Below are 27,275 nucleotides of genomic sequence, written 5' to 3' on the forward strand. Positions count from 1 at the left end.
AAGAGGCCTTCTGCCTCGCAGCCGAGGAGGGGCCTCACAGAGCCAGAGGGAGGAGGCCGGCGCCCTCCAAGTCTCAGGCGCCTGGGGCGGACATGGCTGTGGAGGCAAGTGGCTCTGGGCCTAGTCCTCAGTGCCAGCCGTGTGGCCTGCTCCCTGCACGCAGCCAGCACCAGGGACCAGAGTGTGTACGGGGGGAGGGGAGGCTGCCCTCTGGCTACAGCCTCCACAAGGAGCACAAGCCACCAGCCCCGCCACTGTGGCTTTTGAGAAATCCAAGAGCGGAGGCAGGCTGGGGGGAGGGAGGGAGGCCCTGGGTCGACCCAAAAGTGACAGCCTGATCATGGACTTTGGAGCCCCACAAGTTCAGGCCCTGCCAGGCACAGGCAGGTGGCCAAGTGCGAGCTGCATTTCATCATCTGTGAAATGGGGCTCACAAGTCTGTCAGCTTCGTAGGGTTCAGGGGACAGCCGGAGCCCAGCCGGACAGCTCTGCAGGGCCCCTTCCAGCCGGAGACAAGGGTGCAGCGCTGTCACTGTGGCCCAGAGAAGCCACAAACCCCCAGCCATAGTACACACATACTCCACTTCCACATTCACGTGCTCTCAGATGCTCTCTCACACATTCATTCCCACCTGCTCAATCACACGGTCTCACTCAGCCTCACACCTCCACTCACACATACACACTCACTGCCCACCACACCCGCTTCACAGATTCACACTCGGCCACACATCTGCACTCTCAAACTCATGCACATTCACTCACTCTCGTGCACACTCACACTTCCCACCCAGTCACTTCATATATTCAATCAGCCGCATATCTGCACTCACAAATTCGTGTGCATTCACACTCACACGCACTCTCGTGCACACTCACACTTCACCCAGTCGTGTCATTTATTCACACGCAGCCACACACGTGCGCTCTCAAACTCCTGCCCATTCACGCTCACACTCGCTCACCAGCACACTCAGGCACACTCCCAACTTTCCGCGCCACACCCTCTCCCACCCTCACAGGCACCGCTCACGCGCAGCCCGCTCCTCCCTCCACTGGGCGGGACCAGGCGGGATGTGGGGGGGGGGGGATGCGGGCGGGCGGGGCGCCCCAGTGCCCATCAGCCGGGTGCCCGCCCCCGGGGCCCGCCGCCCACACGCCCCCCAGGTAGGAAGGCTGGGTCCCGGCGACTGAGCGCCGGAGCGTGAGTCGCAGCGCCTGCGGGGCACGCGCGGGGCGGGGTGGCCCCGGTGGGGTTCACTCCTCGTCCCCGCGGCTCCCCGCGCCCGTCCCCGCGCCCCCCGGGCCCCTCCCCGCCTACCGTGCTCAGCTGGGCCCCCATGGTGGCGCCGCACCGTGCTCGCTCCGCCGCCGCCGAAACAGTCGGGCCGCCGCGCCCAGACCCCGCCCCCGGCTGCGTCACCCTCGGAGGAGGGGCGGGGCCGAGCGGGCCCGGGCGGCCCCGCCCCGCACGCCGCACGGGGAAGGGGCGACAGGGGGACCCCGCGCACTGCACGTGGCCCGCGGCAGCCGCCTGCACTGGTGGGTGGCCACGCGAGCGTGCGGCTGGACTCCGGCCCGCGGGGCATCCTGGGCTGTCACGCCGGCCTTCTCTCCGGCCCGTTTGTCACCAGAAAGGGGGAAGGCGGCGCCCCCGCTCTATGGGATCCGGAACATAAAATCCGGAAACCACCAGGCCACGCCCGGCCTCAACTCAGACGGGGGCACCTAGCTCGGTGTTGGGCCTCGCAGGCCTTCCCGGTCCTGACACTGCTTAGCTCCGTCCCCCTCCAGGCCTTTGAACTCGCTGCTCCCACTCTCCGGGACACTGTCCCCAGCTGCCTCAGGGCCAGCCTTGGCTTACTGGTGGGCTGCAGGTCCAACGTTCCCTCCTCAGCAAGGCCTGCGCCGCCCGGCCCTGCCCCTGTGGGCTTCCTAGCCTTTTGCCCAGAGCTGCGGCCTTCCCATGGTGTTCCATCGGGGTGGTCGGCCACCAGGCCCGCCGCATCCCAGCCGACTGTGGGCTCCCTGAAGGCAAGACTTTTTTTTTTTTTAAGATTTATTTATTTATTAGAGAGAGAGAGGCAAAGGAAGAGAATCCTCAAGCAGACTCCCCCCCCCCCCCGCCCCAATGCTGACCGCTTATCCCGATGAGGCTCAATCCCAGGACTCTGAGATCATGACCTGAGCCAAAATCAAGAGTCCCATGATTAACCTACTGAGCCACCCACAAGCTCCCCCTCCCCCACTCCGCTTTGAAGTCCCCTGCACCCCTGGAGCCTAGGGTATAGTGCTTGCTCAATAAATACCTGTTGAATGAGTGAATTTAACAGACAGTACCGCCTCTGTGTAAGCCCATTCAGGCTCCAGGGAGGCTCTCTGGCCTTGGCCTTGGGAATGGTTTGGACCCAGATGTGAGCTCCTGGTAATCTGACTGCTCAGCTGCCAGGCGACGTGTCCCTGCAGTGGGATGCTGGCCAGGCGGAGAAGAACTGGGCCTTCCAGGCAGAAGGAGCTGGGCAGAACCTGGAGGTAGAAACAAGGTGGACAGACACAGGTTTGCAAACACCAGACAGGCCGATTACAGCGGGAGATGGGGGCACAGTGGGATGATGTGAAGTCAGGATGAGGCAGTATGGGGACCTGGATGGAGGGAACTGGGATGTGGGGAAACGTGGGGAGCCCTGGAGGATTTAGGCATGTGGGGAAGTGAATGCCTGGTTTTAAAAGGCAACAGGGGACAGCGTGGAGGGAGGAACAGAGAAAGGGTCTCCTGCCATGGAATACAAGGGTAAATGTGACAGCACATCAGTTAAGTATGATTTCAGTTTTATTGATCACAATTTTTTTTTTTTTTTTTTTTTTTTTTTTTTTTTTTAGTAATCTGTGCCCAACATGGGGCTCAAACTCAGGACCCTGAGATCGAGAGTTGCGTAGTCCACTGACTGAGCCAGCCAGGTGCCCCTTCTTGATCACAATTTTAGTATTACAAAGGAAGTAATCAAATCGGACAGCTTGACTTCAACCAGTAGCTTCCCACTGGTAGGTGCTTCTTAGGACAAACGCCCTTGTCCACAGACACCTTCCAGTGAGGCCCGGGAGTGGAAGATCACCCCTGACCTCCTCGTTTCCCCCAGTCACTTCCAGTTTTCTTCGTGTACTTTAATGCCGCTGCTCAGGAATGTGGACACTGATGTTAGAGTTTGTTCTCCTTGTGAAATTTGGAGGTGACTAACTTGGCTTTCTCCTTTTGATCGTCCGTCCTCACAGCCACGAAGAATTCCCACACGGGGCTTTTCCTCGAAAGGGTCACCCCTTAAATGGTATTAAATACACAGACAAAACTTAAATACCATTTAGACTAAAGCTATAAATGCTAGTCCAGCAAATAATCCTACAAAATCAGAATTAAGGTGGAATCTATTTTTCTGTCTTGTATTATTATTTAAACGATCAGCTGCATTTGTAGACTTAAACAGCTTTCCCCCTAAAGTGATCACGTTATTACTGCCTCTCGTAAGATCGTATTAACTATCCACTGCTCTTTATTTATCTGTTTGAACTTCATCTTTTCTGTATATAAGATTAACGTTGTTCATAATCAATATAATTTGTGGAAGCGTTTTGCTCTCACTGTAATAAATCCTGTCTGTGTTTACACCTCAACCCACTAACACACCTCAGAATGTAAAGCACTCCCAGTTGCATCTGGAAGCTTCCCTAGAAAGTGACCCACCTGCCCGGCCTGGCCTTGCACGGCTGTTGGCTCCTGCTTGCCTGTGTGACTACAGTCCATGGCTACACATGAACTTGGGGAGCCCAGACCTGGTGCACAAGTGGACAAAAATTGAAGCTGAAACCAAAACTGGGGGTAGATGTTGTCTGCTTGGGGTACCCATGTGGGCAGGATATTTGCTTATGAACTCGGGGTGGTGCCACCTCCAGCACCCCCAGAGACCCCTTGCTGCTGCATTCAGTAGGCTTGGACCCCAGGCCCAGCAATCCTGTCCTCTGGCTGCCCCCAGCCCTGAAAAGGGACTGGTCCAGATGCATTTATTTTGCCCAGTTATTGACCTGGGCCTCAACTCCCAACAGAGTTCCTTCCTGGGGTTTGGATCCGCTTGCAATGGCCGAGTGAGACCCGAGGCCTGTTGCTTTCCAGGGGACACTGTTACAATTCCTGTCCCCCTTTCTCTGAGCTCCCCCTCTTCTCTCTCCTGTCTGATCCTGCGTGTATTTTGGGAGGTGGGATGGCCGTTCAGGGGTGGTAGGCAATGCAGGTTGAGGGAGTTGTGGCTCTGTTTCTTTGGAGAGACAGGGATGGATTCCTACCCAGACTCCATGGGAGTTGCTTACCTCTGCAGCCCTATAGCGTGGCCATAGTGTTGGGGAGTATGTGGGGTGCAGAGAAAAGAGCCGGGATGACCTTGGTTAGGTGGCCCCCTCCTGTTCTTAAGACTCAAACCAGGAAGGTAGGTCTAGCTGCCCGTCATTGTGTGACAGGCCCAGGCCTTCCCCTTTCAGGGTCCTCCTCTGAGAAAGGATGGCTTCGGGTGTTGGGGAGCGCACGGTGTCTTCAAAACCACTTCTACTTCTGATATTTTATTTCTGGGTGCCCTCAGACTTGGAAAAATACCCGATGTTCAGAGAAAGTGCGAGAATAGTACCACGAGGGACGCCTGCCTGGGTGGCTCAGTCGGTTAAGTGTCTGACTCTTGATTTCAGCTCAGGTCATGATCTTGGGGTCATGGGACCGAGCCCCGACTCAGGTTCTATGCTCTGCAGCGAGTCTGCTTGAAGTTCTCTCCCTCTACCCCTCCCCCTGCTCACGCTCTGTAAACAAATAAACAAATAAAATCTTTGCCAAAAAACGAATACTACGATGAGCTATCAGATTCACCAACTGTTACCATTTGACCTCTCTCTCTCCCCCTTCCTTCCTAGCTGTTTTCTTTTGCCGCACCTTGGTGTGTTAGTTGCAGATACGTGACCCTTCACCTCTCAACATTTCACCATATTTCTCCTAAGAACAAGGCCATTGTTTTATATACTACAGTGAAATGATTAAATTCAGGAACTTTAACATCGACACGACACTGCGACCTAGTCCCCAGTCCACATTCCGCTTGCCCCTGCTGCCCTAGAACGGCCTTTCCAGCTATTATTGCTTCTGGCTCAAGCTCTCTCTAATCCCAGGTTAAGTGTGGCGTTTACTTGGCAGATCTCTTTAGTCTCCTTTGGGTCGGAGGGCAGGTGATGGACTGTTCTGGTGTTGGTGGCCAGGTCCACCTACAATAGGTAACTGTCATACTATCTGGACGCCCTCATCCCCCACATTGGTTTTCGCAGTTGCCAATGCTCCTTGCCTGGATCAGTGATCATTAAGGTGGTTTAACTGGTTTACTAGTTGCTTTGGGGAAAGAAAAAAAAAAAAAAGACCTTTGTCCTAATCACTCCTCGAGATCCTTCAGGGAGCCAAAGAACAGAAACTCCGGAGCCACGGTTGCCTTCTGGGCACGCGCTGTCAGCGGAGACTCCCCTACTCTGCTCAGGTGTTTGAATCTGGGGAGAGGCTGAGAGGGTGGAGAAACCATTAGTTTCGTTTCATGGAAAAGGAAACTGAGGCCCAGAATGGGGAGAGAGGTGGGCAGCAGTGGATCAGCTCCTCCCAAGGAGTCTCTGGGCTCCAATGCCTTCCATGGACCAAGGCAGGAGTTTGGAAAGGAGGCTGTCAGGACGCAGACTCCAGCGCAGAGTTTCAGGGTCCGTGTTGGGGCTCTCTGACCCCTGACAGTTCCCCTGGTCCCTGCGACCTGTGTAGGACCTAGGTTGCCAGATTTAGCGAATAAAAATATGGGCTGCCCAATTAAATTTGAATTTCACCTAAACAATGAATAATTTTTTAGTATAAGTATGTCCCAAGTAAAGGACTTAAAACACACTTATACTAAAAATTATACTAAAACCTCACGATGTCTGGGATGTTTGGACTGACACAAGAGTTGCCAAGTAAGCTATAGGACACCCAGTTCTATTTTAATTTCAGGGAAACAATAATTTTTAAACTCAGATGTAGGGAATGAAAACCCAGGTGGCAGGTGTTACCAGGTGCAAGAAATGAGGCAGGTGAAGTTGGTGGGGCTTTGAACGTCGGGGTGCACTGCCCTTTGGAGATTAGATGGACAGCCCTGGAGGAAGGGACTTAAGCTTGGAGAGCCGTGGCCACATAATTGTAGAAATCTCCCTCTGGGGGCGCCTGGCTGGCTCAGTTGGTAGAGCATGCAATTCTTGACCTCAGGGTCGTGAGTTCCAGCCCTATGCTGGGCTTAGAGCTTTCTTAAAGACTAAAACAGGAAAAAAAGCTCCCTCTGGCTATGGGGTGGCAGGGAGAATGGGCAGAGGTGAACAAGGCTAAAGGTCAAGGACCAATCCGGGGGCAGCTGCAACGGCCAGTGACATGTCAGGAGGTTCAGGCCAATGGTCAGGGGATGAAAAGAACATTCGGGAAGGAGGGCCTATGAGGCCTGAAGTCCACCAGCTCAGGAAAGTGGGCAGGAGGCTTCTGGCCTGGCATGGGAGGGGGGAAGTTTGGGGGGCTGTGGGAGGGGGCAGGGAAGGCCTGAGAGGCAATGGGGTCCAGCATCTATAGTTCAGAAAGGGCCGGGCCCAAGAAAGAGAGTGTGGCCCTGGGGCAGGGAAGGAGGGACACAGGGCTAGGGCAGGGTTGGGGGGGGCTGGGCAGCAGTGTCCTGGGAGGCGTCACTGCCCACATGACTTCCCCCAGCTCGTTCTTGCCGTATGAGGAGCTAGCTGGATGCAGGGCCCTGGAAAGGGTGGGAGGGAGCCCAAAGCTGCCAGACCACCTGTCTACCCCCACCCTCGCCGAGTGTCTGGAGAGGCTCTGAAATGATTTGTTGGGAGCTGATGTATTAATCTCCTTGGGCATTTGCAATTTGAAGAGAGAGCTTGGGGGGGGGGGGTTGGGGGAGGTTGGAGCGGCGGCAGTAGCCGCGGCAGTAGCAGCAGGGACTGGGGTGGCTTTCCAGCCAGAGACTGAAGCATTAATGGAAGAATCTAGGCACCTGCTCGGTGCATCGATGGGGAGGGGTCACCGGCACAGGCGGTCAGCTCCAGGGTCAGCAGGTCTGTTCTGGAAGCCATGCAGCTGCTGTGGCACAATCTTCACGTGGGCCATGGGGAGGGTGATGACACAGGAACTGGTGTGGTGCCACCTCTGTGTGGTAAGCGCGTGAGGTGTATTGGAAGACAGTCCCGGCCTGGGGGCCCCAAAACCCATGGGGTGGGCCGAGGAGCCAGCTGAGCTTGAGAGCAAGTCCTCCCTTACCCAGGGCATCCCGGCCCCGTCTTACGGAGGAGAGGTGCGGCTCACAGAGGGAAGAACCTTGTCGGAGATCACATGTCACGCAGCTGATGGGGGTTTGGGCTGGAGTTTGAACCCGGGTCTATTTGCTCCTGAAACTCGGCTCTCCCCATGACCGCCTGGTTCTGGAATTAGCCATTGGTTTTTTCCTCTTCCTTGTTGGCCTGGGCTGCCTTACGGTGAATGGCAGGGACTGACTCTGGGGTGCTTGACTCTGTGTCACTCCCCCTAAAATACTGCCTTCTCTAGGCTAGAGATTTTCAAATCTTGGCTCTTGCCATGTGACCCTGGGCAAATCACTCCCCTCTCTGGGCCTGTTTCCTTGCCTGTAAAATAGGGGACCCTCTAGAATCTAGATAGAATCTTGATGGAACAAAGGTTGCAAACTGCTGGCCAAGGATGGCATCCAGCCCACGGAAGAATCTGTTCTGGGTTTTCGCTTCATTTGAATTAATTGCCAACTTACGGTTTCTGGCTTCTTGTGACAAATCCAAGGCTCGCGTTGCACCAGCTCCCGGTCTGGGGCCCTTCAGGTACTGGATTCGCAACTCCGATGAAGCCGAGTCTAAGATCCTCCCAAAGTGTCCACACAGGATGTAATTCTCATGCACTTTGCTCCCGCGGAAGCAGGAGTTCTGGGCTTGGCTCTGCCCCGACCAGCTGTCCGATCTTGGGCCAGCCACCATTCGTTCCTGTCTGGGCCACATCTGTACACAGGGGTCATCCTACGTCCCTCGGAAGCCTATGTTGAAGGTTAACCGAGATGGCAGATGTAAACCTGGGTCACAAAGCTGGACCTGTGGACAGGTGGAAATAAGACCTAGGAGCACGATTACCTGCGTGTCTATGGTGTGCTGAAAGCCAGGCTGGGGACTGAGAGATGAGTGGGGCTCAGTCCCCAGAGACACACAAAAGCAACGAGCTGAAAACTGGGGAGGAACCCCAGGTCAAGGTCAAGGCCTTTCATGTGTGGGTGAAATCAAGGAAGACCTCACAAAGGAGGTGACATCTGGGCTGCCACTATCAGATTCGCTTAGTCATTCTTCATAGCTTTTCCAAGCACCTCCTGTGTTCCAGGCATCATTCTAGGTGCTGGGGTCCAGCGGTAAGCAAGACAAAAATGCCTTTGAAGAGCTGACATTCTACTGGGGGAAAACAGAATAAACCAGAAACAGTGGGGGAAAAAAAAAACATAAAATGTCAGGTGGAAAAGGGAAGGCAGAGCAGGGCCAGGAAAAAGGTAGCAGTGGGTATGGCTATTTTATGTAGGGGTCAGGGAGGTCTTCCTGAGGTGATGACATTGCAGCAGAGACCCGAAGGAAGTCAGCAAGCAAGCTCTGTGGATAACTGGGGAAAGGGTATTCCAGGCAGTGAGAACAGCCAGTCCAAAGGCCTTGAGGCAGGACGACGCATTTATTCCATTTCTGTGATGCTAGCTAGCTTCGATCACTCGGCTCATCCGTGTCTGCCAGGCTGTTCCCTGTAGACTTACTTTCTCTCTTTGTATTGAATAAGTTGTCTATGGCTGGGGCGCCTGGGTGGCTCAGTTGGTGAAGCGTCTGCCTTTGGCTCAGGTCATGATCCCAGGGTCCTGGGATTAAGCCCCACATCGGACTCCCTGCTCAGTGGGGAGCCTGCTTCTCCCTCTGCCACTCCCCCTGCTTGTGCTTGCTCTCTCTCCCTGTCAAATAAATAAGTAAATAAATAAATAATCTAAAAAAACCCAAAAAACAAAAAAACAAAGCCAAGCCTCATTTATGGGATGACCCTTTGAAATGGATCACCTGATTTGACTTAATCCTCATAGCAGCCCATGGCAGTTTTAAAACATGTCTGTAAATTCTTCGACATCCCACTCATTGAGAGATGGGGGTCTGGGTCCCCTCCCCTTAAATCTGGGTCCTGTGATCTCTTGATCAATAGAATGTGGCAGAAGTGACACTCTACCATTGGCAGGGGAGTGGGGGTGGGGCAGGGAAGGCCATATGAAATCGGTGGCTTCCAGTTTCTGTCTCTTGAGATACTTGTCCTTGAAACCCAGCCACCATGCTGTGAGGAAACCCTAGCAGCCCATGGAGAAGCCCCTGTGGAGCCCACAAAGAGGCCTCCGACCCTCCGCTCAGATGACTTCCCAGTCAACAGCCCCGCCAACGCGCCAGCCATGGGAGTACGCCATCTTGGAAGCAGGTACTCTAGCAGCCCCTCCCCCAATTGGGCAGAGCCGAGCAGCCCCCCTGCAAGCTCTGTTCTAATTTCACATATGTGAGCAAGTGAGAAATCTGTTGTTGTTTTACACCACTACGTTCTAGAGGGGTTGGCTACACAGTAACAATTCACTGGAACAAACCTCATGAAGACAGTCTCCCCATTTTACGGATGAGAAACTGAGGCACAGAAGGTGGAGCTAGTTCACCCAAGGTCTCCTAGCCAGTCAGTGGGAGAACTGGCATTGGAAATCAGCCTCTTAATGCCGTATTTTGATGACCAGCAGTTCTTAATTTATGAAGTCCAATGTAGCAATCTTTTCCTACAGCGAATCTGTTTTGTGCAGACAGACTGTTTCAAAACACTTTTCCCCCATCTACGCCTGCATGAGCTCTTTGGATGTCAACCACATAACGGTGTTCAGCAGCTGCCTGGTGCTCCAACCTGAGGGGGGACGGTCACTCATGTGACCGAGCTCCATTCACGGGTATCTAGTTCTTTCCTAATTTTTCACCGCTTCGGACAAAACTGTGGGGAACACCCCTCGCATACACATCCTTGCGTTGTCCCAATAATTTCCTAAAGACACATGCTTAGATTCGCAATTCCCCGGGCAAAGAGAGAGCAAAGTTCAAAGCTTCCTGGTAACGCAGCCAAACTGCCAGCGGGCGCGCTGTGCAAGCCAGTCGGCCTTCTCTAGGGCGGCTGTGACACATTTCTCCCTAAACAGACAGATATTCTCTCACAGTTCAGGGGGCCAGAAGTCAAAATCAGGTGTGGCTGTCTCTGGAGGCCCTGAGGAAGAAAAGCTCCTACACCCTTCTCCTGGCCTGCGATCCTGGGTGTTTCTTGGCTTGTGGCAACATCACTCTGGTCTCTGCCTCCACTTTCCACAGCCTTTCTCTGCGTCCGCGTCCTCTCCTCTTCTCATAAGGACACCAGCCATTTGATTTAGGGCCCAACCTACATCTGGGATGATTTTATCTCGAAATCTTTCAAAAATTACATCTGCAAAGACCTATTTCCAAATAAGGTCACAGTCTGAGGTTCCGGGTGGATCTATCTTTTTGGAGGACACGGTTCAACCCACGATACAGCTGTTCCTTATTCTCTCCTTGGCATAGCCCAGCCGTTGAGGGCAGACGGGCTATTCCCAGCTCGAGTCCAAGCCGTGGGCACCTGGGGGGTGGGAGGTGGTCAGGCAGATCTGGGCAGATCTGTCCAACCCCAGTGGCACAAGCCTGGCTGACAGCTGTTGGTGGGAGGGGTGAGAGCTCCTGGGAGGGGAGCTACCCTTGGGAGGAGGAGCTGGGCAGCTGGGCACAACCTCTACCCTTCCAAAGCACTTTCCAGCATGGTTCAGGCACAGTTCTGGGTGCCAAATGCGGTGAGCTGCACCCCGAAACAAAGTTAGCCACTGAGAGAGGGGGCAATTCGGAGTCTGAGCTGCCCCTGGGGCCTGGGCTGCCTGCTACGGAAGGCCAGATTTAGGCACTGGGCCATCTCGCTGTAACAGGTGTGAAAAAACTGAGCCCCAGCAGGCGAGGGCTGACCACTGCAGCCTTGATCACTAAGGAAAGTCAGTGTCCGGCCTTCCACAAGAAGGAGGTAAGCCACACTCAGCCTACCCTGAGGGACACACTGATGGGCACCCCTGGGGGAGGCACCAAGGGTCTCAGTAGGTGTAGGACCCAGAGCGTTCCTGATTGAAAAGCTGATGTTATTGAGGTCTTCCTGGGTGCGGGGTGCTGTTATAACTCAGCCCCCACGGTAAGCCAGTGTGGGCTACAGTTGGGGAAACTGAGGTCCTGCGCTATTCAGCAACGCACCAAAGGTAACAGAGCTAGCGAGGGCGGGCTGGCTTCAGAGTCCATGGTCTGGATGCGCCACCGCCTGAGCGGAATCGGGATTCAAACCAGCTAAACAGGAAGCAATTTACTAAAGGCCCCTGGAGGAGCCCACCAAATCAAAGGAGGGGCAGCCCGGGGAAAGGCCGGGGAGGGCCACGGCCAGGGCTTCCTTCCTGCACATCTTTGCCTCTCCCTTCCAGCGACGTCCATCTCTCCAGTCCTGGTGGGCATCTGCACACACACACACACACACACACACACACACACTGGTGGGCATCTACACACACACACACACACACACACACACACACACACACACACACGCTTCCAGCACCCGCGCCAGGCCGGTTTGAGAAAGGAAATCCTAGGATCCTAGGGAAGGACCCTGATTGGTCCGTTTTGTCGTATGTCCAGGAAATGCACTCTCTGATTGGCCCAATTTGGCTCAGGTGCCTCCGCTTAGCCAATCATTCTAGTGAGGGAGGCGGAGTCAAGCGGGGATGGGGGGTGGTAACTCCCACTGGAATCACACTGCGGGCTGCGGGCGAGAGGTGCACGCAGGAGGGTCCCCAGCAGGTGGGGTCAGTCAGCATGCCTATGGCCACAGGGCAGTTGGAGTGCACTGGCTGCCACCCGGTGGGGGCCACCACTGGGTCCTAGAGCTGGAAAAGGCTCCATTCCTGACTTGCTGTGTGTGACCTGGGCAAGGAGAGGATGGGAAGGTGCTCTGAGGACCTAAGGAGGGGGTGTGATTTGATGCAGACGGAGGAGGAAGGGAGCCACCGGGTGCCGGGCGCTTTGCCTTCATGGAGAGCTAGGATCAGAGATCTTGATCTGGGCTCCGCTTTCTCGCTGTTTTCCCCTGTATTTTCCTCCTTCCTTTTCCCTGTGCTCACTGCCCCTGGGGAAGGGCTAGGCAGAGCAGAAAGCCAGCCGCCTGTCTGGAGCAGGGAGAGGACTCCCAGCACGGGCAGAGCTGCTTGAGAATGCACAGAGGAGTCAAGGCTCCCAGCCCTGGCCAGAGAGACAGCTCCACGGCTGGGGCAAGTGGAGGTGTGGAGATCCTGGAGCCAAGGGGCCTGCCCCCCACCCCCGCCCGCACTACTGCGGGATCCAGGGCTTGGTGGGCGCCCACACTGGGTGTCAAGCTGGGTTTCCACGGCCCCCTCTGCTTGGTTCTTGCACGACAGGCCGAGACCCTTCTAACTGCATCTGCTTCCTGAGTGGGCCACACTGCCAGAGACCAGACGCAGGTAGTCTCCCTAGGAAAGCCCCTGGGCCCCGTAGGGATGAGGAGGCAGCAGGGAGCTGCTCAATTTCAGCCAGGCTGCCCTGATTTGTGAAGATGGGCAACCCGGCAAAAACCTGCAGACCAGCCCCACCCAGTCCCCTGCCTGAAACTCCCGAGACTCCAGAGCTGAGCTTGAGTTTCCTGCCCGTTTTGTGTTAGACACTGAAACTGCCTTTTAGAAAACAGAAATCAGTGTTTCTTGTACAACTGCGCGCATGGCACGAGGTTCATATCCAGTGCGCCCCAGTGAGCTCACTTTATCCTCACATCAACCAATGAGGCAGGAAAGCCTGTCTTTGTCTCAGAGATGGGGACCATGAGACAGACTCAAGAGAGGTCCAGGAGCTGCCCGGAAACACACAGCCCCACGGCAGTGGCTCCAGCTGGCACCCAGTCACTAATGCGATCGCTCAGTCTCTACTTCTGTCCTCTCCCTCTTTCACTCGTTTGACAATTTTATTGAGTGCCAATTATACCCCTCACCCCCTGTGAGATCTGAGGGCACACAGTGGGGAACAGGCCAGACAGGGAACAGGCCAGGACTCCCCCGGGGAGCTAAAAGCTTCCCGGTGACCAGCCGTGTGATCTGGAGCTTGGCCTCTCTAAGGCTCAGTTTCCTCATCTGTGAAATAGAGACAGTATGAGGTGCACCAAACGGAGTTCTTGGAAAGATCCAATCAGATCATCTATACTCTGGGAGGAAGCTTCTGGGCACTGCCACGCTGGAGCAGGAGTTCCACTCACCTCCCTGAACGTGGGGCATCTACATAAGTTATTTGGAATTCTCCTGCCTAGAAGATTTGTCCCCTGTCCCCTGTTCATTTATGTAGTCGATCATCTGTTTATATCAATATGGACGCGCGGCTGTATTTTTAAAGAGATTTTCCTACTTTGCGTTATCATCCAATTCTCTCCTGCCTTTCTTTCACTCAGATTGTTTGGTCTCTGGCCATCGGTAACTTCTTGCTGGCCTGTGTCCCTTCAGCACGCAGCATGTGTATGTGGAAGCCGGTCCCTGGTTGCTGGTGCGACGAAGGGCTCCAGGCTCATCTTGTGTAGATCCAGCCCCAGGCCCACCGTCAGCCGTCGCTCCGAGGAGCTGCCGTTGCTTTTACTGGAGAACGGCCTTAGAAACCAAGGTCTGGCTGAATCACATTCCAGTGTATGGGTATATAATTTATTTATCCATTCTTCTGTTTACAGACATTTAGGTTGTTCGCACTTGGGAGCTATTACGAGTAATGCTGTAGGGGCACCTGGGGGGCTCCGTTGGTTGGGTGTCTGCCTTCAGCTCAGGTCATGATCTCGGGGTTCTGGGATCAAGCCCCGCATCAGGCTCCATGCTCAGCGGGGAGTCTGCTTCTCCCTCTCCCTCTGCCCCTCCACCCCACTCATGCTCACTTTCTCTCTCTCTCAAATAAATAAATAAATAAAATCTTTTTAAAAAAAGTAATGCTGCTATGCACATCCGTGTGCAAATTTTTTGTGGCTATATGTTTTCATTTCTCTTGGGGATATACCTAGAAGTAGAATTGTGGGGCCAGGGCATGATTCTGTTTACCTGATTGAGGAACAACCGAACTGTTTTTCTTTTCTTCTCTTTTCTTTCCTTCTTTCCTTTCTCTCTCTCTCTTTCTTTCTTTCTTTTAGATTTTATTTATTTATCCATGAGCGAGAGAAAGAGGCAGAGAGAGAAGCAGACTCCCCGCTGAGCAGGGAGCCTGATGTGGGGCTCAATCCCAGGACCCTGGGACCACGACCCGAGCTGAAGGCAGACACTTAACCGACTGAGCCACTCAGGCACCCCCAAACTGTGTTTCAAAGTGGCTGCACGATTTCCCATTCCGACCGGCAGTGGCATTCCGATTTCCCCACGCCCTTGCCAGCGCTTGTCACTGCTTGTCTGACTGCAGCCATCCAGGGGCTGGGAGGCGCTATCTCGGTGTGGCTTTAATGTGTATCTGCCTCTTGATTAATGATGTTGAGCATCTTTTCACGTGCTTATTGGCCATTTGTATATCTTCTTCGAAGAAATGTCTATTCAGACCCTATGCCCACTATTAATTGGGTTGTTTGTCCCGATTCCTGCTTTTGGGCACCCCTTCAATGTGGGGCCGGAGGAGCATGCCTGTCTCACTTCACCCAAGTCCCAGCCTTGATTGAAAGAAAAGAAGGGGCTCCATGAAGCTTAGCAATGGGGCACCACATCCGTCCCCAGAGGTGTTCGGTGACCAGGTGCAGGATGAAAATGGGGCAAAGGGATAAGGGGCCCTAACTCTGGGTGGGTGGGTGTCCTGGGGTGTGAGGAGGGGAGGGGGCCTGAGGGTGTGCTGTCACCCCCGCTGGACACCAGGAGTGGGGACTGCCAGGGGTACCTGTTTATGCACAGGCTCTGGGGGATGCAAGGAAGCTGCCATCCCACTCCGGCTACGAAGATGTTCCCAGAGTCCGCACAGCTGACCCAAAACAGAGGTAGGACTGTCTCCCTGCCACAGCACCCCATCTCTCCATGCCCACAGGGTGCCTGGAGTGCCACCTGGGCCTCTCTCAAGGCCACTCCCAGCCGAGCGAGATCCAGGGTGTTTGTCCCCAAACCAGTTTGTGCCTGTTTTATCCTTGAGATTGTAAGCCCTAACATAATTAAGTGTTATGCAAGCTGTTGAAATTTGAGGACAAAACAGAAAAAGCGCAGTGGTTTCCGTGAGAATAAACTTGAACCCCACAGGAAAGTGTGATATAAGCCAGTTGCTTAAACCATTTCTGCAAATAAGGTGAAGGAGCTAGCTGCTAAATACAGGGAGGAAACCATCAAAACCCAGAAGGGCTCCGTGGGCACGTGGCTTGTGGGACCTCTGGGGGGGGGGTGTCTCGCTCCGCTTTGGGGGCCATGCCTGGAAGTCACAGGTGCTGCTTGATGGGGGCGAGTCAGGCAAGAAGCATGGTCCCATCTCCAGCAGCAGCCCCAGGTTCCAGAAGGGTCTGGGTCCTCACCTACAGCTCCCAAGGGGATGTCCATTGACACATACGCAAGCGAACCGTTGAAGGCACGCATGTGCCCTGTTACTCAAGGCTCTCTAATCCAGTGAACTTCCTCTGTAACTGACCGCCCATGGTCCATCCACCATCCTAATTGTGGAGGTCACAAGAGCTCCACTATGTGACGGCATCCCGTGCTCCAGGTAGGGTGTGGGGAGACGCAGACCCCGCGTGAAGGAGAGGAGGGAAGCATGGTGAGGGCCTGGGACCCACATAGCAGCCCTGTGTGGGATGGGGCAAGGTTAGCAGCTCAGTTTCCCGGAGGCCAAAACTGAGGCTCACAGGAAGGCAGGTAGTCACCCCGGAGCTGGTTGCAGACGTGCTATGTGGGCCCTTTTCCGTGCTTCTGGCTGGGGTGCCAACAAGGAGCATCATGGGAACAAGAAATGAGTCCAGAGAGTCGGGGGGGGGGGTGCGTTCCCAAGAAGTCGGCCTCTAGGATTCAGGAGGATTCAGGTTCTTTTTTTTTTTCTTAAAGATTTATTTATTTATTTGACAGAGAGAGAGAGAGCCTGCGAGAGAGGGAACACAAGCAGGGGGAGTGGAAGAGGAGGAAGCAGGCTCCCAGCAGGGGAACCCCATGTGGGCCTCGATCCCAGGACTCTGGGATCACGCCCTGAGCGGAAGGCACATGCTTAACGACTGAGCCACCCAGGCGCCCCCAGGAGGATTCAGATTCTTAACACAGCTGGAAGCTGGGCAAAGGAGAACACAGGTTCCAGGTTCAGACGGAGCAGGGTTCGAGGCCCAGGCCCTCCACCCACCCACTGGCTCTGTGACCTCGGGCACATCCCTTGGCTGGAGTCCGTTTCCCACTTACAGCGTGGAGACGATGCGCCACACACGCCGTCTGCGGGGCACACTCTGTCAGTGAGGGAGTCCCTCGCAGGGTTAAGGAGCACACGGATCAGCGGTGAGTGCTTTGGAGAGAGAGCTGCCCATCAGACCCCTGACACTCAAGGGCTTTGCCATCCTGGCTCCCAAGGCCCACGCTGTCCGCCAACGTATGATTCCTGGCCCCAGGTGAAGGACCCCAGGGTCTGGGATGCAAGCCCTGGGCATGGGAGGGTAGAGGGTGGGAGTGGCAGAGTCCCATCCAGTCAAGGGCCTTTCTCTGTCGTGATCACTTCCCTGCTCGGGACCTCTGTCTTCTCAGCTATGCGAAGGGGACGATACCCCGGGAAAGGCACCGACTTGGTAGTTGGGAAGATCAGAGGAGTACATTCTCCATTCCCCAAACTCCAGGCATTCCAGGGCATTCTGAGAGTTCTGTTCCATCTGAGCCCCATCTTTTGGGACGTCTTGAATCGATTCACTGTTTTCCTTTAAAAAAACTTTGTGTCATCCCAGGGAGAGAACAAATATCGTTTACCAGAAATAGAAAGTAACCATAAAGATAAGCACGATGGAAATAATGTGATTACATTCTGGCTGGATGCTGTTGCCCGGGGGCCTGGGGTGGGGCCGGGGTTCCCTGTTCTTCGCTGGATGAAAAGGGTGCTCCCCCAGAGCTGTAAAGGCCATCCATGTAATCAGAAGGCTGGAAAGAGACTTGAAAAGGCAGGAGCTTTCTCTCCACGGGAGTCCATGTTAGTCAATGCCACGTGCACGTAGCACTAAATGACCCCAGCACCCCCAGCACCGGTGGGATGCCTGCGCACCTAGGGGAGTGGCAAAGGACTTGCTTGGGGAACCCGCCAGTGCCTCGCACAGAATGGTGTTGGGCTTGTGGCTGATGGCCTCCCACACCCCGCAGCGGCTCGCCCGGGTAGGTTGGCCCACACGTGTGCCATCTGTGTGAATTAGGACCTGGCTTCTCTGGGTTCTTGGTCACCTTTTTGGAGTCTGGGTAGTGGAAAGCCAAGTCCCACAGTCCACTTCCAGTCCTCCTGGGAATGGCAGGGGCAGAGGACCCAACCACAGACCCCCTGAGTCCCGTCCCCCAGAGGCCCCGTCCTGTCTGGAGGACCACATCCTGATCCACAAGGGGACCTTGTGCCATTTGCGCACTCAGCACGCTGTACGGAGGCTTCCACGGGCTGCCCTCAAGGGGCTGAAGGTCTGGGGGTCTTGCGTTCAGAAACAGGAAGTTACAGAGTTGGGGGGGCATCATGGAGGAGGGAAGGCAGATCATCTCGAGTGGCCTTCAAATGGCCTGGTGAGCTCACAGCCACCTTGCCCTGTCTGGGCCCTGGTTTTAGAGCAAAGTCGAAGAAGGAAAAGGGGGAGTTCTGGAGATGGAAGAGGCGCAGGGACATGGCCAAGGGCCCAGCTGGCCAGGCGAGAGGCCAGTGAGATGGGGGAGCCAGACTGCCCAGGCCACCTTGATCAGCACAGGTGTGGCCGCCCACACTCGGGATGGGGGAGGGTGAGCCACAGAGGACACCTGGAGGTCTGCCCAGGCTGCTGGGTGGTGAGGAGGAGCTGCCGGTGAGCAGGCAGCCAGAGGGAATCATCGGCCCCCAGGGGAGATGTGCGGGCCAGCTGGGGAAGAGAGCTCAGAAAAGCTCAGGTCCCAGCTTTGCTATCCGGCGCCCCCAGGTGGACAATTTGAGAGTGGCCGACAACACTGAAGGAGAAAGGAGGCGGGGTTGCCCTTCTTTCCCAGATGGGAAAGCAAAGCAGCATCCTCAAGCAAAGCCATCTGAATCTGGCTCTCTACTGCTCATTTGCTCCAGGACCTCAGGCAGTCCCCTCAAATTCTCAGTTTTGTCATATGTAACATGGAGTTCAGTCCCAGGAGACCCTCAGCTCCTTGCTGCTTCCTCCCCATCCCCCACACCACTTGTTTGCACTGGCGTGGCCAACTGGTGACAGGGTCACCTTGCAGATCCCAGAAAATCTGCAGGAGGCTGAAATACTGACTTTGCTTGAGCTTTCTGCCACCACCCAGCAAGCAACCCTGGGTAAGTTATTTTCCCTCCCTCAGCCTCAATTTCCTCATTTGTAAAATTGGATAAATGGTCTGTAAAGCACTCAACACTGAGAAGACCCTGTCTTCTTCCAGGTGGGATGACTCGGAGGATTTAATTACAGACAGTTACTTTTTTTTAAGATTATTTATTTATTTATTTGAGAGAGAGCAGAGCTAGAGAGAGAGAGAACACGAGTGGGGGGAGGGGTGGAGGGAGAGGGAGAAGCAGTCTCCCTGCTGAGCAAGAAGCCTGATGTGGGACTCGATCCCAGGACTCTGGGATCATGACCTGAGCCACCCAGGCATCCTGGTGTGCCTGCTTTAAACCCACCTCGGTGAAGCCATGCCTCTCCCCGGAGGCAACCACATGCTTCTTCCTCTTTTATCAGGCCTGGTGGAAAACCCTTTTTCTTCTACCTTCTGTGACCCTGGGGCTGCTCCATACCAGCCCCCTCAGTCTAGGCCTGTCTCCTGTGGCTCGAACCTGTGTTCACAGTGAGACATGGGTGGCTGCTGACCCGGGCCTGCATCTGCAGGAGAGTGGGGATGTGGGGGCCGCAGAGGGGCCACAGAGGCTACGTGGACTGTGGGTAAAGCCTGGCAGGAGACCAGGGGTGCAGGGTGGTATCCCAGGAGCTACAAGGTCACAAGCATGCAGCACTGGGGGGCAGGGATAAAGGGCATGGGCTCAAAGAAAGAGACACCAGCTCTGCCACCTGCCTGTTGTGTGACCCTGGGCAAGTGACTTGACCTCTCTGAGCCTTGTTTGCTGAATCCTATCTTTCACCAAATGAACTGACTGTAGGAGAAACACCAATGAATATGTCAACAGATGCTAAGAAAGTGTTTCATAAAATCCAACCTCCATTCCTAATTTTAGAAAAATACTTTATTAAAATAGGAATAGATTTTATGCTTCAACATGATAAAATATGTATAAATATATGACACCAAAAGCCAGCATTCTATTCTCTAGTGAAACACAAGACGCATTCCCATTAACTTCTGGAACAAGGCAGGGACTTCCTGTCACCACACTTTAGGGCTGCTCTGGGGGAACTAAGCCACGCAATTAGGACACATACATAAGAGGGATAACTGTTAGAAACGCAGAGGCCAAATGCCACTATTTTTAGATTATTACTTGGAAAAGCTAAGAGAGTCCATTGAAAACAATTACTATTTAAAAACCAAGTGCAGCTCGTCTGTGTGATACTGTGATGGTGGGTAGACATGATTATGCAGTTGTCCAAACTCACAGAGTGTGCAACACCGAGAGGGTGACGGTGACGTGTCCACGCAGGCTCATCAATTGTAACAAACGTCCCACTCTGGTGGGGAATGTTGATAATAGGGAGTCTATGTATGTGTGGGGGCTGGGGATGTATGAGAAATCTCTGTATCTTCCATTCAATTTTGCTGTGAATCTAAAACTACTCCAAAAAATAAGGCTATTAAAAAAAATCAATGGCCTATATATAGATATAGATACATAGTCACCGGTTAGGATATGAATCTGAAGAAAACACTTGACTCACAATAGCATTCAAGAAAAAACAGCAGAATACCAGGAAATAAATTTAGCAAGGATTGTGTTAAGTTCTATGTGAAGAAAAGGGGCATAAAGGGAAGATATGAATCAAAAGACAAGCTTTATTCTTGGATAGAAACCCAACATCTTTTTCTTTTCTTTTCTTTTCTTTTCTTTTCTTTTCTTTTCTTTTCTTTTCTTTTCTTTCTTTCTTTCTTTCTTTTTTTTTAAGATTCATCCGTTTATTTTGGAGAGAGAGTACCAGCAGGAGGAGCAGAGGGAGAGGGAGAGAGGATCTCAAGCGGACTCTGTGCTGAGCATGGAGCCCGATGCGGGGCTTGATCCCGCGACCCTGAGATTATGACCTGAGCCAGTACCGAGTCACGGGTTTAACCAACCGTGCCACCCAGGCACCCTGAGAAACCCATCATCATTAAAATGTCTACTTTTTTTCCTAAATTACCTATGCATTTAATGAAATCCAAACAGGATATTTTAAAAATTAATTAAATGATTCATCTAGAAGAGTAAATGTGTGAAAATAGCTAGGAAAAATTCTGTAAAGGAAATTTAATGAGGAAGGACTGACTCCATTAGCTATTAAAAGATGTAATGCTTGTTATTATAATTACCTAAGTTAATTGAGCACATAATATGTTCCAGGCTCTGTTCCAAGGGTTTTGTAAAGGCTAAACCTCTTGATCTTCATTCCAACACTTGATGTAGTAGGTATTAGGATTTTAGGGGCTCAGTACATGGACCCTCTTCCCCCTGCTCAAGTTCAAATCCACTGAAAGAAAGACAGGGGAGTCAGGGACATATCCTTCTTACTGATAGAAGCTGGATTAGGGGGTGAGGCATAGGTGGTGGCAACAATGAGGTTGTTCTTATTTTTATTTTCTTTTTTTTTAAGTAAGTTCTATGCCCAGCGTGGGGCTTGACCTCACAACCCCCAGATCAAGAGTCACACGCTCTACCGATGGCACCAGGCAGGCATCCCAACAACGAGCTTCTTAAAGCAGAACTCCATCAAAAGATTGAAAAGATAAGTCAGAGACTGGGAAAAAATATTTGCAAAACGAGTATCTGATAAAGAACTTGTATCCAGGGGCGCCTGGGTGGCTCAGTTGTTAAGCATCTGCCTTTGGCTCCGGGCATGATCCCAGGGTCCTGGGATCGAGCCCCGCATCGGGCTCCTCCGCTAGGAGCCTGCTTCTTCCTCTCCCACTCCCCCTGCTTGTGTTCCCTCTCTCGCTGGCTGTCTCTCTCTCTGTCAAATAAATAAATAAAATCTTAAAAAAAAAAAAGAACTTGTATCCAAAATATGCAAAGAGCTCTTATATCTCAACAATAAGAAAACAGATGAACGACCCAATTTAAAAATGGGCAAAAGATCTAAACAGGCACATCACCGAAGAAGATATACAGATTGGCAAATAAGCATTGGAAAAGATCATATGTATTAGTCAACTGCAAATGAAAACAACAATGAGATACCACATGCAACTATCGACATTAAAATGGCCAAAATCTGGGGCACCTGGGTGGCTCAGTCGTTGGGTGTCTGCCTTCGGCTCAGGGCGTGATCCCGGCGTTCTGGGATCGAGCCCCACATCGGGCTCCTCCGCTGGAAGCCTGCTTCTTCCTCTCCCACTCCCCCTGCTTGTGTTCCCTCTCTCGCTGGCTGTCTCTATCTCTCTATCTCTGTCAAGTAAATAAATAAAATCTTTTTAAAAAATAAAATAAAATAAAATGGCCAAAATCCAAAAAGCTAAATAAAATATAAAAGCTCAAATGCTGGCGAGCACATGCAGCAAGAGGAACTCTCACTCGTTGCTGGTGGAAATGCACCACCACTGGCACCGGCGGGTGGTTACTCACAGAGCAAAACATCGCCCTGTCATCGGAAGCAGCGATCACGCTCCTTGGTATTCGCCCAACTGACCTGCAAACTTATTGTCTGCACAAAACCCTGCACACCCATGTTTGTAGCAGATTTATTCGCAATTGCCCCCAACTGAAAGCAAAAAGATGTCCTTCAGTAGATGAAGAGATAATGCAGTGCATAGCCATACAATGGAATATTCATCAGTGCTAAAAAAAAAAAAACGTAGCTATGAAGCCTTGAAAAGGCCTGGACTAACTTTAAATGCATATTGCTTAGTCAGAGAGGCCGGTCTGCAAAGGCTACATACATACGATTCCAACTATAGAACATTCTGGCAAAGGCAAAACAGAGACACTACAGAGTCCAGGGGTGGCCTGGGGTCTGGGGGAGTGGGAAGAAGGAAGAAGGTGGAGTATGGTGGGTTTTTAGAGCAGTGAGACCGGTATCCACATCGTCATACAGGACAATACGTATCCACACTGTAATGGTGCATTTGTCCAAACCCACAGAACTGTGCACCGCAGACAGTAGAGCCTAATGGAAGCTATGGACTTCAGTTAACAGCAGTGTATCGGTGTTAGTTCATCGGTTGTCACAAATGCATCACCCTAATGTAAAATGTTAATAATAGGGGAGAAGTGGGCAAGGAAGGGGGGTATATGGGAACTCTATGCTATCTACTCAATTTTCTGTAAATTTAAGACTGCTCCAAGAAATAAAGTCTATTAATTAAAACAGAAAAAGAAGGGATGCCCGTGTGGCTCAGTCAGTTAAGCCTCTGCCTTCCGCTCAGGTCATGATCTCAGGGTCCTGGGATAGAGTCACCCATGGAGCTCCTTGCTCAGCGGTGCACCTGCTTCTCCCTCTCCCTCTCCCTCTGCCCCTCTGCTTGTGCTCTCTCTCTCTGTCAAATAAATAAATTAAATAAATAAATAAAATAAAATAAATAAAATCTTTAAAAAAAAAAAAAGAAAAGGAAAAGAAAAGAAAACCAGCCCGCAGAGGGACCGACGTTCCCCATCCAGCACAAGCAGCTGGAACCATGGCCACCGACACCGCCCCATCCCCACGTAGGAGTGGGAGGAGCTCTCTGGGGACCCTGTGGGGTGGGGTGGGGTGGGGAGGGGTGGGTACTGCCAGTGTGTCCAGTTCCTCATCCCAACTCACCAATCACGTGGCCCTCCCTCCTTCTCTGGGGCTAGGGATCTAAGTTTTGGGGAAAATCCCTTCCAGGTGAGGGTTTCAGAACATGTCACCCCAAACTATGCCACTTGGGTATATTGGTTCTTTTGAGCTGAAGGCACTTGAGAAGCAGCAAGGGCTCTCCACCCTCCCTTTCTACCAAAAGCTGGTCACCACATTTCCCAAGAGGAAGGTGCCTTCCCTGCACCAAGAAGAGAACGTTCTTTTTTTTTTTTTCCTTAAAGATTTTATTTATTTATTTGACAGAGAGAGAGACAGCCAGCGAGAGAGGGAACACAAGCAGGGGGAGTGGGAGAGGAAGAAGCAGGCTCTCAGTGGAGGAGCCCGATGTGGGGCTCAATCCCAGAACGATGGGATCACGCCCTGAGCCGAAGGCAGACGCTTAACGACTGAGCCACCCAGGTGCCCCCAAGAAGAGAACATTCTTATCACCAGATGCCAAATCGGGTGTGTACAAGCAAGTCTGCTAGAAAAGCCATCTCTTCCCAGAGTTTCCCTGTATACTTTGCAGTCACTGTTCCACAACTTCCTGCCCCAGCCAAGCCCCTTCGTCTGGTCGTGTTCCTACAAGTTACCTCATTCTTTATGCAAAAAGACATATAAGCTTTTGGGCCTAGTGGCTTCTCTGGGTCCTCATTTTTCTCCTGAAGATTTCTAGGTACACATAGAAATATGGTTCTCTCCTGCTCACCTGTCCCATGTCAGCTCTCAGGCCAGCTGCAGACCCAGGAGAGAACCCAAGGTAGGTGGCAAGTTTCCCCTATGCCGGGAACAGACAGGGAGCAGGGGAGGGGCTCCCAACCCCACAGAGAGTTCTATCATTGCCCCTATATGGGGAAAACTGGTTCCGTCCAACACAGAACAGCCATCAGTGGAACATTTGAGAGCCGGGTACAAAGGTGGCAGTTTAAATTTAGTTAGGGAGAGGTGAATTACTCAGTAAGTGGGGTTGGGAGAGCCTGCCGAGAACCACCCCCAGCCTGTCACTGGACCTAACATCCCAGCATCACAGCCACTCATGCTGGGTTCCGGTGTGGTCACACCAGCCCCTTACCAACCCTACTCTTCCAGCAGGGCGTGCTTATCCCATCTTTGCTACCCCAGGACTCGGCGCGCCAGGCGGCTATGTGTGAGTTGGTAGTTGAGGGGGCCTGGCCCAGAGGGTGGGCAGCACCTTCTTGGATGATGGGGGCGGGCAACAGCAAGCCTGGCGATGAACCCGGTGGAGTGAGCAAAGGGTGAAGCACACAGAAAGGGCAGCGTGTTGGCGTGCGCACGTGCACGTGTAGGTGTGCGAGCGCACGAGTGTGGTGTGCACATGTGAGCGCAGGCGTGTGACGGGCCGAGTGTGTGCCCCCGGCACGCGTGTGCGTGCCCACGGTGTGCGTGTGCCATCCAGTGGAGGGGCGGGACGGGAAGGTAGCTCGGTGGTGTTTTCGGATCTGCCGGACGTGGGCTCCCTCGGACAGCTCCCGCCCTTTACCCCTGGGTGTTCCTGGCGGAGGCGCGCACTCTTCACGGACTCCCCACCGGGCCTCCCAGCCCGCGACGAAGCTGGGAGAGGTGGGGGGAAGGCAAGGCGGGGGACAACCGGCCTAGGGGTCTGGGGAGGCTGTCCTCCCTGAGGTCCCCTGTGGGGGGCGCGCAGAGCCGTGGTACGCACCTGAGGGCAGGCCCCGGCCACCAGGGGGCGCCCCGGGTCAGGAAAAGGCTCTCTGCGCGGGGTTGCGGGCCTGCGGCCTCTTCCACTCCAAATAACCACCTCTGGCGGGGACGAGTGTGTCTGCGTGTGTGTCTGCGTGTGTGTGTGTGTGCGCGCGCGCATGCATCTCCACTGTATGTGCGTGAATCTCTGCTGTGTGCGTGTGCGTGTCTCCACCGCTCCAGTAGACGTTCCTGGTCATTCGGCGTCCATCCCCCCTACAGATCTCTCCGCGGAGAGGAGAGGCCGCGGTCCCCCCACCCCAAGGGGGGTGCAGTACCCTTGCCCCATGGAGCGTCGGGGAAGCCGGAGGACGGAGCAGAAACTCTGCCCAGGGGAAGGGTTGGACGGCCTCGGGAGGCAGCCAGAGAAGGCCTAGGAGGACCAGCAGGGGTTCAGTGGGTGGAGAGTGTTCCGAGCCCCGAGGGCGAGGCTCCAGCAAAGGCCCGGAGGTGGGAGAGCTGGCTGGGCGGGGGAGACCAGCGCGGCCCTGGTGAGTGGCCGGGGTCTCCCTGCGGAGAGGCTCGGGGCCCCTGGGGCCACGGTCTTGGACCCCTCCCCGCGCCCTCGAGGCTGCAGCACCCGGTCTCCAGCGCTCCTGATAAGATTGCCTTCCCTCCCGCCCCAGCTCCTTCCCTGGCCGTACCCTCAGCCGGCTTACTTCCCCGCAGCACTCAGCACTTCTAGCCCTGCCCCCTAGTTCTCCAGCACCCCCGGGGCTTCCAGCCTGGGTAGGATGAAGCGCTAGAACAATGGGCAGCAGGCATCTGCGGGAGGCGCGCAGGGCCCATACCCCTAGGAGTCCCCACCTGATGGGTTCAAGGAGGCCTTGCGGTAGGCGCTGAGGACAGAGCCTGGCACAAAGGAGGCGCTTAATCAACATTCGTGCTTTGTAATAGCTGTCTCCCCCCAAACCTCCCATAGGGGCCAGTTAACTTCTCCAAATTTCACACTCTGAAATTTTCTTCTGTCCCTTTCTACCTACCTCTTTCCAAAACACACTCTGCTTCCTCCATCGCAACCCAATCTCCTTCTATCCAGTGGGGCACAGGTGCTGAGCCCAGTGGGAGAGCGGGGAGGGGTGTTCCGGAGCCAGCATTTCCCAGGGGACTTCCCAAACAGCCTCCGGAGGTCAGATCCAGCTGGAGCCTGCAGACTACTGCAGGACTGACCCCATGTCAGTTTTTTTTTTTTTTTTAACTTTCATTCTGAGGCCTGTCCTCCTGGGCAGTGGTGACCCAGGTCACCCAGAACCTCTGAAATCCTGCAGAATTCCAAAGAGGGGGATGTTACTGAGGGCAGAGGTGGGTCCCAGGCCTGGCTTTGACACTGAATTTGACCTTGAGCCCATTACTTAACTCCCTGAGCCTCCATTTCCTAGTCTATAAAACGAGAATAATTATGCCCATTCTGTCTCTGGTAAGCTTTTTAATGCCTCTGAGCTCAATGTTCTCATCTGTAAAATGGAACTAATTATAGCCTTTCCTGTCTGCCTTACAGTTTTGCAATTAAATCCATCCATCCATTCATCAAACAATAAGGGGAGGAGGGTGCTTGTTACATGCTGTATGTGGCATTATGCGCACACCTTTACACATCCATTACTCCCGAGCAGTCTGGAGGTACAAGGCTGTATTACCACCATTCCACAGATAAGAAAACAGGCCACTGGCTCGCTCCCAGGCATCATGCAGCTGAGCGTGATCCAAACGGGGCGGTCCAGCCTGGCAGGCACCTCTCTGGACACGGTCCACCGCAGCAGGATCTGCTGTATGGTAGCCGATGATAAACAGTGGCCGAGTGAATGACACTGCAAAAGTGCCCTTTGGAGAAAGGGTCCACACCCCAGCCTGCTCACTGACACAGATGAACATTGCAGGGTTTTGCACTGTAACAAGCAAAGGATGGGATTTGCCATGTATTTTCATCCCCATCTGAGATCTGGGATTTGATGGGTCCCCTGGGTGGTCACAGGGCAGGGTCTTTGGGAGAAAGCTCGGGACCCCTTGGTGTGGTTGAAGGAGCAGGAGTTCTATCCTCAGAGAGATAGGAGTTCAAATCTTGACTGTGTGACCGCCTCTCTGAGGACTCAACAGTCTCATCTCTAAAATGGGAATCTTTATTACAACGTAGTAAGGTGATTCTGTGAATTAAACAAGAAAACTAGGTGAGAAATCCTGCAAAGTGAATGGGAACCATGGCACAGACCACCATGCTGTGGCTGTTGAGGCAGGACCAGGAAAAAATTAACTTTGCCTGGAAAATACCTTCTTC

At 53.5% G+C, this 27,275-nt stretch overlaps 2 protein-coding genes across 16 annotated transcripts in view; one reads left to right on the plus strand and one right to left on the minus strand.

Moving 5' to 3' along the window:
• Positions 1-1,398, minus strand: part of LOC103674057 (NADH-cytochrome b5 reductase 3) — a 26,697-nt gene extending 25,299 nt beyond the window's left edge. Inside the window, exon 1 of the mRNA XM_040637640.1 lies at positions 1,322-1,398. Coding sequence (XP_040493574.1) covers positions 1,322-1,342 — 21 coding nt within the window. The 5' untranslated portion in view covers positions 1,343-1,398. The remainder of the gene's footprint in view (positions 1-1,321) is intronic.
• LOC121104444 overlaps positions 1-23,610 on the plus strand; it is a 26,326-nt gene extending 2,716 nt beyond the window's left edge. For 2 of the 15 annotated variants that reach the window (XM_040637651.1, XM_040637650.1), the window contains exons 2-4: positions 9,423-9,568; positions 11,103-11,194; positions 13,661-14,088. In XM_040637651.1, the coding sequence (XP_040493585.1) occupies positions 9,454-9,568; positions 11,103-11,194; positions 13,661-13,786 (333 nt within the window). In that variant the 5' untranslated portion in view covers positions 9,423-9,453 and the 3' untranslated portion in view covers positions 13,787-14,088. Of the gene's footprint in view, positions 1-2,880; positions 5,597-9,422; positions 9,569-9,914; positions 10,171-10,334; positions 10,610-11,102; positions 11,195-13,660; positions 14,089-14,377; positions 14,438-15,116; positions 15,445-16,262; positions 16,303-23,545 lie in introns of those variants that run through there. The other 13 variants (XM_040637643.1, XM_040637642.1, XM_040637645.1 and 10 more) reach the window with 13 other exon arrangements.
• Positions 23,611-27,275: the final 3,665 nt, after the last annotated feature.

The sequence above is a fragment of the Ursus maritimus genome, unplaced genomic scaffold (genome assembly GCF_017311325.1).
Source record: "Ursus maritimus isolate PB19 unplaced genomic scaffold, ASM1731132v1 scaffold_21, whole genome shotgun sequence".
NCBI lineage: Eukaryota > Metazoa > Chordata > Mammalia > Carnivora > Ursidae > Ursus > Ursus maritimus.